At 43.5% G+C, this 12971-nt stretch overlaps 1 protein-coding gene across 1 annotated transcript in view; it reads right to left on the reverse strand.

Annotated features, from left to right (window-relative positions):
- The window catches only part of PPM1H (protein phosphatase, Mg2+/Mn2+ dependent 1H), a 298650-nt gene that overhangs the window by 92632 nt on the left and 193047 nt on the right, over positions 1-12971 (reverse strand). The window contains exon 6 of the mRNA XM_017510193.2: positions 467-585. Within this exon, the coding sequence (XP_017365682.1) occupies positions 467-585 (119 nt within the window). The remainder of the gene's footprint in view (positions 1-466; positions 586-12971) is intronic.

Consider the following 12971-nt stretch of genomic DNA (forward strand, 5'->3'; position numbering starts at 1 on the left):
CATGTTCTTCACATGTACCCCCAAACCTAAAATGCAATAAAATAAATAAATGGGAAAAAAAAAAGCTACTTTGCCCACACAGTAATAACAACAACAACAAAAAACAACAACAACAACAAAAACAAAAACAAAAACAAAAAACCCTGACCTAAACGCATGAAGCGTTATGTGTTTTAAAAGCCCTCAAATGTTTGCTACATGGGAAGTGAGAAATCAGATCAGTTTCTTGGGGTCCAATATTCCCAAGGAGGGCCTCAGAGAAGCAGAGAGGCAAACCAAGGCTCCAGATTGGAGAGCTGGTCCTAAGCAGAAACAGCAGAGGCAAGTGTGGCCCCTTGTCCTTCACCACAAACCCAGGTCTTTGGCTATGCTTCCTGATCCAAACTGTGTAAGCGGCTTTCAATGGTGGTGATGCTTCCTTCACACACACTGTGGGGTGCCGAGGCGGGGGAAGGCATGTTCTTACCAGCCTGTCATATTAAAGTCCCTGTAGAGCATCTTCTTTCCAAGCTCCTTTCTCTGTACTCTCCTTGGAAACTCCAAATGTGTGAACTCATTTCCCAGCAAGTGAGGCTGCATGAATGCCTAACAGCAAAAAAAAAAAAAAAAAAAAAAAAAAAAAAAAAAAAAAAAAAAAAAAAAAAAAAAAAAGAGAAAAAACACATATATACACGTATTTAGAGGAACAAAATAAGGATCAAGGATGTTTTGCAAATTGAGACAGGCCATATTTTAAAAACAAGAAAACTGCCTCATATTTTAAGTAAACAGATTTCAGAGTCTAAACACTAATAGAAGATGAGCACATAAACATCATGAATTTACAAAGGAATGTAACTTTTTCATTTGATGTGATACATAAATTGTAACCAAATGCACAGCTGAAGGCTTCAGGAAAAAAGACTGAGCTGCTCTCCAAAGACCCACTTTTCAGTTTTCCAAATGGTATATTGGTGAGATACCACGGTGAGAGCTCTCTTGACGTGGCCTTTCCACGCTCATCTCACTTAAATTCCTGGTTATCACGGCCTTGCCTTTGAAACCTGCGTGTGAGCCTCCATGTAAACACAAGGGCTTGAGTGCTGGTTGGGGCTGGATGCAGCAGACAGGAACTTTCTGTTGGACTCCCTCCAGCTTGCTCTGCAGTCATTTGATCGTGTCATTTGAAGACTATTCTGGAGCAGATGGCTTCCCACCCTCCCCCAAATCTCTGTTCACACTACAAAAGTCTTGAGCAAACAGCCACTTAGGGAATTGCTTCGAAACACAGCCTCATTGTCACATTCAGAATTCAAATCTAGCAATCCGAGAGATGCAACACTCACGTATTAAGTTATCTACTTAGAGGCCACACACCACAAGCAGGCCCGCGTGAGACCTTCCCCACGTGAAGCTGTCCACCTACTTCTAAGCAGCGTGGTAGAATGGATCTTCTCTCTTTTCTGGCAGGGAGAAGAGTGGGCAGAGCAAATCACAGCCTGGCACTGTAGGAAAGCAAGGGATCCCTGCCACCAGGCAGAGGGCCAGGTCCTCAGTGTATGGGTCGTAGGCATCTCCTACAGCTGTGTTTACCAGGACCCAATGCCGCTGGACCTCCCACTGATTCTCATGAAGGTCTGGAGGTATTAGTAAGATGTCAGTCATCCGATGCTAAGTTTTTCAGGAACCAAAGGAAGCAAACTAAATTGTCACCAGTGAGGTCATAAATGGAACTCTGAGCAAGTGATTCTGGGCAGGCTTGGTGTTTGGAGGTTTTAATGTGTGATGAAGTATATGTTGTTTGCTGAGAGGCAATGGCAAGGAACACTGAGTCATTCCCAGGCAGAAAACTGCTAGAATAGTAGGCAATGTGCATCAGCCATGTACTAGTTAAACCAGCTCCCAAAACACCACTGGGAGTTTAACACCATGCACTAGTTAAGCACTCCCAAAACAAGGGATGTTTGACCTTGTACCCACTGCTGAGTAGCAAAGAGTGCTTTCTAGCTTATTTCTATTTTAGTAGTAATCAGGCACTATCCGCCTGTTTAGTCTATCTTTATTCCATAAAAAAAACACTAAGCACCTACTTATTAAAAATAATCACTTGTTCACAAAAAATAAACATGTGGGTCAAAGTCTGCTCTAGGCTGTCAGCTAAAAAATACCGTCAGACCCCTAACAGTCAGTGCACCCTATCTTTATTTCTGCTTCATAATTCCTTTAGTGCCAGGGTCTCTACAACCGAGCTGGTCTTGGCACTTGGGGACAGGACAGGATGGGATGGACAGGGTGACAGAGGGTGAGCAGGAGAACTGAGCTTCCCGATTGTTGTAGCTTCAACGTCCATGTCTGGTGGGAACTCTGGATTACCTGGAGGGGCTCTGAAAATCCTGCTGGAAGTAAGGATTGGGCTGCTGATGGGTGTCAAGCTTAAACATGAGATTTTACAGAGAGGTTCTCCTGGGAAGGAATGAAGGGAAATAACACTTAATAGGTTAATAGTGGGGCTTTGGCTGAGACCAATTCGGGTGTGAATTCAAGCTCTGTTTACGTAAGTGATGTGGTATTAGCAGGTTATTTAACTTCTTGGGCCTCAGTTTATCTGCAAATGAGATGAATTATATATCGCACACTGCTGTTTCCATAATGTAATGCCTATTAATATTCTTAGTTGTTTCTGCTTGCAAAAATTACTATATTCACCTAATGATTATTGAGTCCTATTATATCCTGAGTACTACACTCAGTGCTTTGTGAGGTCTCATTTCACCCTCTCAGCAATCTTATGGACAACACTGGCTACATCATTTGTGGGGCCCAGTGAAAAACACAAACAGGGGGCCTCTGTTCAAAATTAAGAATTTCGAGACAGGAACAGCAGAGCATTAAACCAAGCACAGCGCCCCGTGTGACCACACAAGCCACGTGCTCATGAAGCTAGCCAAGCCTACTGGGTAGGTACTATTTTATTCCTCCTTTATTTTGGTCCACCCATGAAAAGTAAGGAACACAGGCATAAGTGGTCAATGGACAGCAGCATCTGTTATAAACCCTTTATGATCCTCCAGAACTTGGAGATTGTGTCAGCATGAATACAACCCACTGCCTAAGCTGGACTAACATGGGCTTTGGGGTTACCGTGTGCTAGCCCCTTACCAGGTACCTGATATACCTGATCTTACTCTCCAGCAATTTTACAAAGCATGAGTCACAGACTCGATTTACAAATGAGAGAACTACATCCCAGAGACGTTAAGACCGGGCCTAAGGTCATCCATCCAAGACTGGGTGGACCTTGTGTCTGAGCTTGAGATCATGCTTGTAACACCCATTCTAACCAAATGTTGGGCCTTTAACCTACACACACATTTTTACAAAAGATAGTAGAGGGGCCATAAGAGGCCTGTGGTTTTTTGCACTTGGACCATGCAAAGTCTGAATCAGTAAACCTAGGTAAAAGAACTCACACACACAGAGCCACACACAGTATGGGCACAAGGATGTCTCTGACATTATTTATAACATTAAATAACCAGAAGAAATAACTGAAATTCATTCAGTTATTCAACTCATTAAATAAACCAGACTAAACTTAAACAAAAGAATTCTATGGTGCCACTTACAATGACACTACAGAGAATATGCAACGACACAGAGTTGCATTAAGTGTAAATAAGCAGGTTGTCAAACAGTAGGTGTGTGTGCATGAGCTTGTGAGTGCTGGGTCATATATGCACAGATCTTTAGAGAAGACATACATATGTACACTGACACTCCTCTGCTTACATGGGGTTACATCCCAATAAATCCACTGTAACCTGAAAATATTGTTAAGTCAAAATGCATTTCATACAACCAGCCTACTGAATATCAGCGCTTAGCCTAGCCAGCCTTAAATGTGCTCAGAACACTTCCGTTAGCCTGCAGTTGGAAAAATTATCCGGGCAACACAGTCCACTGTGGAGTGTAGGGTGTTTGCCCTCAAGATTGCGTGGCTGACTGGGAGCTGCTGGCTCACTGCCATTGCCCAGCACCACAAGAGGGTAGCATACCACTTACCCCTCGCCTGGGAAAAGATCAAAATCCAAAACCAATTTGAAGTATGATTTCTACTGAATGCAGACTGCTTTTACAACATCATAAAGTTAAAAAAAAAAAAAAGGAAGTAGTGGAGCTTTCATTCTATTGTGTAAAAAGAAGGCTGCCCTGATTTAAAAAAAAAAAAAAAATGTACGCTGGGAACCACGTGCAGTCTCAATTTGTCTCCTAAAATTGTTTGGCAATTTAACCCCTAATGCAACAATGTTGGGAGGCAGGCCTCTTGGGAGGTGTTGAGGTCATGAAGGCAGAGCCCTCGTGAATTAATGCTGCTAGAAAAAAGGGTTTGTGAGAGTCGGTTGTCGCTCTTGCCTTCCACTTTCTGTCATGTGAAAACAGAGCAAGAAAGTCCTTCCCAGATGCTGGTGTCTTGATCTTGGGCCCCCAGAACTGTGATAAATTTTGTTCTTTATAAATTACCTAGTCTGTAGTCGGCTCTGTGTGTGTGTAAATCTAGATAGGTGGTATTGCATATACATTATTAACAAACAGGCTAGGATCCAAAGGACATTCCTAAGCACATTTCTTAACAAACCCTGTGTCTAAGAAGGTGACGTGTGTTCAGGACACACTACCCCAAATCATGGTACCTGGACATTCGAGGAAACAGGAGAAGCAGGCCATAGAAACTAGGAAGAATTCGCCTTACTCCATCTCCTCTAAAGCAAGCCACGGAACTGGCTAGCCTTCCCCTGGAAATAGGTCATGAGACCCGATTCTAGAGCAGCCCTACACCATACCCAGAGGAAAGAAATATCACACAGCGATGCCAAGATGACTCTGAACAAATGTGCCTTGCTAGGTACCCCTACCCCTAAGTTTATTACCATTATATCACACTCTTTTGTCCTTTGATCAAACTTCTAAATGATCGTCCCTAAAAATCTCTTCGGGGCTTTATTTCTGAGGACTTCTGTGTGACATAAGCTTTTTTTTTTTTTTTTGAGACGGAGTTTCGCTCTTGTTACCCAGGCTGGAGTGCAATGGCGCGATCTCGGCTCACCGCAACCTCCGCCTCCTGGGTTCAGGCAATTCTCCTGCCTCAGCCTCCTGAGTAGCTGGGATTACAGGCACGTGCCACCATGCCCAGCTGATTTTTTGTATTTTTAGTAGAGACGGGGTTTCACCATGTTGACCAGGATGGTCTCGATCTCTTGACCTCGTGATCCACCCGCCTCGGCCTCCCAAAGTGCTGGGATTACAGGCTTGAGCCACCGCGCCCGGCCATAAGCTTATATTAAATCAACTTGTTTGCTTTTCTGTTGTGAATCTGTCTTTTGTTACAGGCACATCAGCCATGCACGGGTAAGAAATCTTTTCTCCCCATAGAAGGGTAAGTGTGCAGATTTCAGGCGCTTTGCCTCCTAACAGGAGGATGAGTGGGCCCTTTGATGTGCTTTAAACCAGGGACCCTTGGGCTCCTTTTGGCTGATATCCATTTGCCTGGGCGGCTGTATCAGAAGATCTGTTGAGTCAGATGTGGGTTAGCTGGGAACTCCTCAACAGCTTTGATAACTGCAGGGGCCACCGAACCTCACCCTCTGAGGATGTGGTTTGAAACGGCCTTAAACACTGTGTCACTCTGTAGCATCCTCACAACAGAGTCTTTCATGATTTCTGCAGACTGCTTGCTTTCTCCCAGGACAACAACAGGATATGATATTTCATCAAACATATATGCCATTAGATGCACCATTATTTTCTTACTTCTACGAAAGGAAAAAAGCTGCCAATTAAAATATGTATAACGCTTAACATTTCAGATTTTAATTTTATTATTTTCGTAAGAGCTGAGACTTAGACACATTTTTATTATCTATCACTATTGTATATCTTTAATAAGGGATACAGAAATGAAGTATAATGGCTAAGGTTTTCTAAGACTTTTACATTCAGAATCCAATTGCTGTCATCATTTTTGACTCCGAATCATGAATGTTCATAATTTCCCACACAGTAGTGTTGTGTGTTTCATGAGAGCCCTGGTGACGCAGCATTTCTTAAATAATCCACAACAAAGCCTCAAAGCCAAGGGTGCGGAAGTTCTTAAGCCAGCTTTACCATGATCTACAGCCAGCTTATTTCTGACTCCCACTTCAGGAATGTGGCTAAACAAGTCTGATTCACACCTCCTCAAACTCCTCCGCACTATTAGTTGGATCCAGTGATGCTTAACAAGCATTTCATTTGTGTTTGCGGGATTTTCTTCCAAGCTGCTGGACACCCATCCCACAAAAGTTTGGCATGATGGGGGTCAGAACATTCTAGCCCAAAATATGGCACCTTGGCATCTGAGGAAACAGCAGAAACACGAAAGTCTCTCAACTTCCCTTTGTCCCTCTACCCTGAATTGGGTCACAGCATCCTCAGTCCAGAGGTGCCTGCCCCATACACAGAGGAAAGATACATCTTCAACTCTGAAGACACAGGGATACAGAAGAATCTGAACAAACAGCCTTGCTAAGTTCTCCCCAGTTTATTCCCATTAGATCATACCCACTTTGTCCTACTGTGTTTCTCCATGACTGTCCAGTCTTCCTCAAACTTAAGCACAAAAATAACAAGTTTGTCTATTTCTTTGGGTCTTCAATTTCTCGTAAAGTCTCCTGCATCATGTAAAACTTACATTAAACAGATTTGTATGCTTTTTCTTGTTAATCTTGTCTTTTGTTATGGCGGGGCGGGGGAGCTTGTGATGGATGAGGAAATCTTTTTGCCCTTGCAGGTGTCTGCCCTTTTGTTTACATATGTCCAGGAGATGACATGTCATGCAGGTCCCCTGGCTGGTAGTAATAATGAAATATAACATTCATGTATGTTAAACAACAAGGCTAGGCATGGTGGCTTATGCCTGTAGTCCCAGCACTTTGGGAGGCTGAGGAGGGTGGATCATGAGGTCAGGAGATTGGCGTTATCCTGGCTGACATGGTGGAATCCCATCTCTACTAAAATACAAAAAAATTAGCCAGGCATGGTGGTGTGCACCTGTAATCCCAGCTACTCGGGAGGCTGAGGCAGGGGACTTCCTTGAACCCAGGGGGCGGAGACTGCAGTGAGCTGAGATCACACCACTGCACTCTAGCCTGGTGAAAGAGTGAGACTCTGTCTCAAAAAAAAAAAAAAGTATCTTAGTTATAAGGAAATACTGTCATATTCACCCCCCCACTGATACTGATTGCCACACGCTTAGATTTCTCCATCCTACTGATTTTTCTTCCTCTCTTGCAAACTGACACAGCGCAGGTGGCATGATTCATTTTCTGTCACAATCATGCTTACCATAGAATTTATAAGTACTCCATGTGTACCTGTGATGTATTTTCCGATTTCTTTTAAAAGAAATCACCACCCACCTCCTTCTTACTGGCACATTCAATACTTACTGCGATTGCATATGTCAAACCCTATGGAGTTAATGGTGTTAAAGGAACTCATCTCAAGAACTTGGTACAAACAGAGCAAACATATGGTTGCTCAATGAAAAATGAGATGCTAAAATACATGGGCTGCACACAATTTGTAAAAACCTATTGGGTTTTAGAGGAAAACATTTCTGCTTGTTAGTCTATCATTTTGTGCACTCACAAAAGTTTATGTATATAGTCTTACATGCACACAAGTTTACACATGTATAGTCATCAAAATACTTTTAAAAATGTTATACTGTACCCCTTCCTGATACCTTATACAAAAATTAACTCAAGATAGGTTAAAGATTTAAACATACAACCTAAAACCATAAAAACCCTAAAAGAAAACCTAGGCAATACCATTCAGGACATAGGCATGGGCAAAGACTTCATGACCGAAACACCGAAAGTAATGGCAACAAAAGCCAAAATTGACAAATGGGATCTAATTAAACTAAAGAGCTTCTACACAGCAAAAGAAACTATCATCAGAGTGAACAGGCAACCTGCAGAATGTGAGAAAATTTTTGCAATCTACCCATCTGACAAAGGGCTAATAACCAGAATCTATAAGGAACTTAAACAAATTTACAAGAAAAAAACAATCCCATGAAAAAGTGTGCAACGATATGAACAGTTACTTCTCAAAAGAAGACATCTATGCAGCCAATAAGCATATGAAAAAAAAAAAGCTCATCATCACTGGTCATTAAAGAAATACAAATCAAAACCACAATGAGATACCATGTCACACCAGCTAGAATGGCGATCATTAAAAAGTCAGGAAACAACAGATGCTGGAGAGGATATGGAGAAATAGGAATGCTTTTACACTGTTGATGGGAGTGTAAATTAGTTCAACCATTGTGGAAGACAGCGTGGCAATTCCTCAAGGATCTAGAACTAGAAATACCATTTGACCCAGCCATTCTGTTACTGTGTATATACCCAAAGGATTATAAATCATTCTACTATAAGGACATATGCACATGTATGTTTATTGTGGCTCTGTTCACAATAGCTAAAACTTGGAACCAACCCAAATGCCCATCAATGATAGACTGGATAAAGAAAATGTGGCACACATACACCATGGAATACTATGCAGCCATAAGAAAGGATGAGTTCATGTCCTTTGCAGGGACATGGATGAAGCTGGAAACCATCATTCTCAGCAAACTAACACAGGAACAGAAAACCAAACACCACATGTTCTCTCATAAATGGGAATGGAAAAATGAGAACACATGGACACAGGGATGGGAACATCACACACTGGGGCCTTTTGGGGGTTGGGAGGCTAGGAGAGGGATAACATTAGGAGAAATATCTTTTTTTTTTTTTTTTTTTGAGACGGAGTTTCACTCATGTTACCCAGGCTGGCGTGCAATGGCGCGATCTCGGCTCACCGCAACCTCCGCCTCCTGGGTTCAGGCAATTCTCCTGCCTCAGCCTCCTGAGTAGCTAGGATTACAGGCACGCACCACCATGCCCAGCTCATTTTTTGTATTTTTAGTAGAGACGGGGTTTCACCATGTTGACCAGGATGGTCTCGATCTCTTGACCTCGTGATCCACCCGCCTCGGCCTCCCAAAGTGCTGGGATTACAGGCTTGAGCCACCGTGCCCGGCAGGAGAAATATCTAATGTAGATGACGGGTTGATGGGTGCAGCAAACCAGCATGGCACGTGTACACCTGTGTAACAAACCTGCACATTCTGCACATGTATCCAGAACTTAAAGGATATATAATACAACAAAAATAAACAAAAAAACCAAAAGCGCTATCTGAGGGGTTTCTTTTTAATGTACCCACAATCATGGATATTTCGACAATTGGACACAGATTACTTTCATTTGAAAAAGAAAAAAACTCTAAAAATTAGTTTTTTGAGAACTCAGTGTTTAAAGCAAGTTTGAAAAGATTGTTGAGAAGAGCATTACTGTTTCTTGTTCTAATAATTTTAGGGAAAGCTGAAATCCTGGAGAAGAGGCAACCAAGTCAGAGGTCTGGCTCCAACACAAGGATGTGGAAGCCACAGAATCCCATCAGGCTAGCAGAGATGTTTTGTCGGCAAAAGCAGAGTGGGCAAACAACTTGGGGATGTGGAAACTTCTTAGGGCCTGCCCAGAATACAGGTGACCATGACTGGCTAGAATTACTTCATTTGTACCGGCCTGTGCCTCTGGAAGGGTTGCTCAAGTCTGGAGTCCTGAGTCCTTAAAATGATTTCACTTTGAATTTACCATAAACAACAAGCCCAAACTCTGTTGGGACAGAAATTTGTTAGGCTGCTAATGATTTCCTGATTTTTTTTTTTTTAGATGGAGTTTTGCTCTTGTCACCCAAGCTGGAGTGCAATGGTGTGATCTCAGCTCACTGCAACCTCTGCCTCCTAGGTTCAAGTGATTCTCCTGCCTCAGCCTCCCGAGTAGCTGGGATTACAGGCATCCACACCACACCCAGCAAATTTTTATATTTTTGGTAGAGACGGGGTTTCACCATGTTGGCCAGGCTGGTCTCCAACTCCTGACTTCAGGTGATCCTCTCACCTTGGCCTCCCACAGTGCTGGGATTACAGGCGTGAGCCACCATGCCCAGCCTTAAAATGCAATTTAAAGTGTACCAGCCCATCCCGTGATTTAAAAAAAGAGGATCTCTTCTTATACCTCCATTTTAATCCTAAATTTTGAGGGCTTCCTTCAAAGAAACACAACAGAACTACTAAATGAGGGGAGAGTTGGGGATATATCCCAAGTGCTTGTGTGTGCCACAGATATCACCTGGGGGAAAAAGCCTGCTTACTTCTGCCCTAGCAAGACCAAAGGCAAGTCACCAAGACTCTTCGGGACTCTAAAGAGCACAGATTTGTTAAAAAGAGAATAGGACATATTCTCCTCACTTAGTGATCTCAGCAGCTAAAAAAAGGAAACTTACAAACAGGGTTCTATCTGGCCAGGAACAAGGACACCTCTCGGGAAAGGATGCTGGAATAACTGACCGTGTCAGGGCAGGACACCAGAGTTGGAATAGGGGAGCTGGATGTCTTTTTAAGGCCACTCTCCTCTCTAGTCCTGAGCAGAAACTGGTTTCAAAGGAAGAGAAGGGAGATGAGCACCGCGCTGTGGAAAAATACAACAACTCCATGCCAAAGAAAATCTCCCAGTACCCCGAGGGCTGGAGGCGTAACAGGAGGGAACAAGCCTGAAGAAGAGGCACCTTCCAGAATCTTCCAGTAAGCCTCTCACTAGGGAAGAGGGAGGCCAGAAGTCTAGAGTAGCTGAACAATCTGAATCCAAGGCAGTCTCACTCGGGAGCACATGGCCCTGAGCTCCACCTTCCTGGGCTCAGGGAGAGTCCTGAGCACCTTGGCAGGGCAAGGAGAAAAGGGAGCTGGAAGTAGGGAACTCAGACCCCACGGAGGGAAACTAGACCTGGTTATGGGAGGCATCTAGGGCCACCAGGGCTCCAGCGGAGGGCTGAGCACCAGCCTTCCAGTGGGCACGGAGATGGGGCTTTGCGGTTACTCAAAACAGCTTACTAGGGAATACAAAATTCTTCTTTATTTTCTTCCTCCTTTTGATAATTTTTTTTCCTGCTGCTTTGTGACCAGCTGGCCAGTGAGTAGTGTCAGCCAAGGAGGAGACTGTCCAAGGGCTTGGGGTAACCAGACAAAGGGACTCATGCAACTAACACATGCTAAGTACCAGGGGTTAGGCGTTGGGGCTCAAAGAGCACAAAAAGAGGCCCCTCTGCTCAGAGCTCACACATATGAGTGAGGGCGGCTGAGGAAGGCTTACAGGTGGAAACAGAGCCATTTGCAGGGACTAAGGAACAGAGTGGGGCACACACTGAAGAGGATCAGGGAGAATCTGCAAAGGAGCTTAAGAGTTGGTCAGGCAAGGGCTCTGGGGCAAGTGTAGCCACAGCAAAGGAAGGGAAGTGTGAGACAGCACAGTGCTTGGAGGTAGTCCTAGGAGAGAAGAGGGTGCAGCAGAGAGGAGGCAGGACTGCAGACATCGGCACCAAAGAGGGCCTTTCCTGCAAGGGGTAATGTGCAGGTAATTAAAGACACACAGAGTTAAAGAAAGCAAAACTACTGCAACTTTTTAGTGAATTATATGTGGTAAAGTGCTCTTCTCATATGCATACAAGCTGATGAAGCTTTACAAATTGAACACACCTGTGTAGCTGGCCTCCAGATCAAGAAACAACACTCCCAGCACCCTGGGACCAGCGCTCCATCATCAGGACCACATCCAATCACTGCCACTGCCCCAAAGGGGCACTATTCCAACTTCAAGACTGGCCCTGCCTGTTTCTGTGCTTCATCTGCAATCCTCTGGGATGCCCTCTCTGCGGGGTGTTAAGTCTGCGAGATTCATCCATGTTGTGTGTAACTACAACTTCCTCGTTCTCGGTGCTGTACGTTCACTCCATCCTGTGAACGCCGTTCTACTCTCCAAGGGCTTTCAGGGAGTTCCCATGGGGGCTATTACAAACAGTGCTGCTATGCACGCCCTGGTCTTTGGTGAACATGCGTACACATTCATGTTGGGTACACACCTAGGAGTAACACTGCTGGATCACAGTACTTTCAGCTTTGGGGAGACTGCCAAACTCTTTTCAAAGGAGTTGTTCCAATTTCAACCCCCATCAGCAGAATCTGGAAAATAAGAACACTCATGTGTCAAATGAGATGGCAGATTCCATGACGGGGAATATTTTGTCAAGTTCTCTGACTAAAAACTAGAATCCTCTACCTAAAACTTATACATCAATTAACTTTTTAAATGTTCAGACCTCGTAGCATTTGGGAGAAAGTTATCACAATGAGAATTTTCCATGTATAATACAATTTTTTTTTTTTAAATTGAGCAATCTCTCCTTTTTCTTGCCCTTAGAGGGGTAAAACCTCATCAGATTATACGACAAGAGGAATGGAAGCCTTATAGTTCAAGATGATTTATCAAGACAGAAAGTCTAAGGTCAAGAATGAAATGAAATGAGTAATGTCAGCCAAGCCACTGGTGATCACTGACGGTCACGCTAACAGTCAAATGGGACAATCTTCCAGAGCCAAGGCTGGCTGCCCGATTTACAGTGCAGGAAGAAAATATTTTGGTTTGGGTTAAAAAAAAAAAGAAGGAAAACTGTGAAACGGCCGAGACTCAAGTATGTATGGGTTGGATTCTTTCATAAAGAATTCTGGGTCTTAATTTGCTGTCAAAAATCTCAAAGTAACAAGAACTGAGCTTGTATGTGTAAGCTATTACAGAATTGAATACAAATACAATTCCGCCTGGTTTATGAGGATTTTCAGAGAAGTTCACATTTAAATTTCTACACGATCCTGGGAACCTATTGTAAATAGAAAAAAAAAAAAATGCCACAGTAGGTTTTAGCCTGCCATTTTATAATCAGAAAATATGAACCTCATATGCCGTTTGATGAAAGGGGGTTAAATGAGGAAGGAGGTG

The sequence above is a fragment of the Cebus imitator genome, unplaced genomic scaffold (genome assembly GCF_001604975.1).
Source record: "Cebus imitator isolate Cc_AM_T3 unplaced genomic scaffold, Cebus_imitator-1.0 Scaffold433, whole genome shotgun sequence".
In the NCBI taxonomy this organism is placed as follows: domain Eukaryota; kingdom Metazoa; phylum Chordata; class Mammalia; order Primates; family Cebidae; genus Cebus; species Cebus imitator.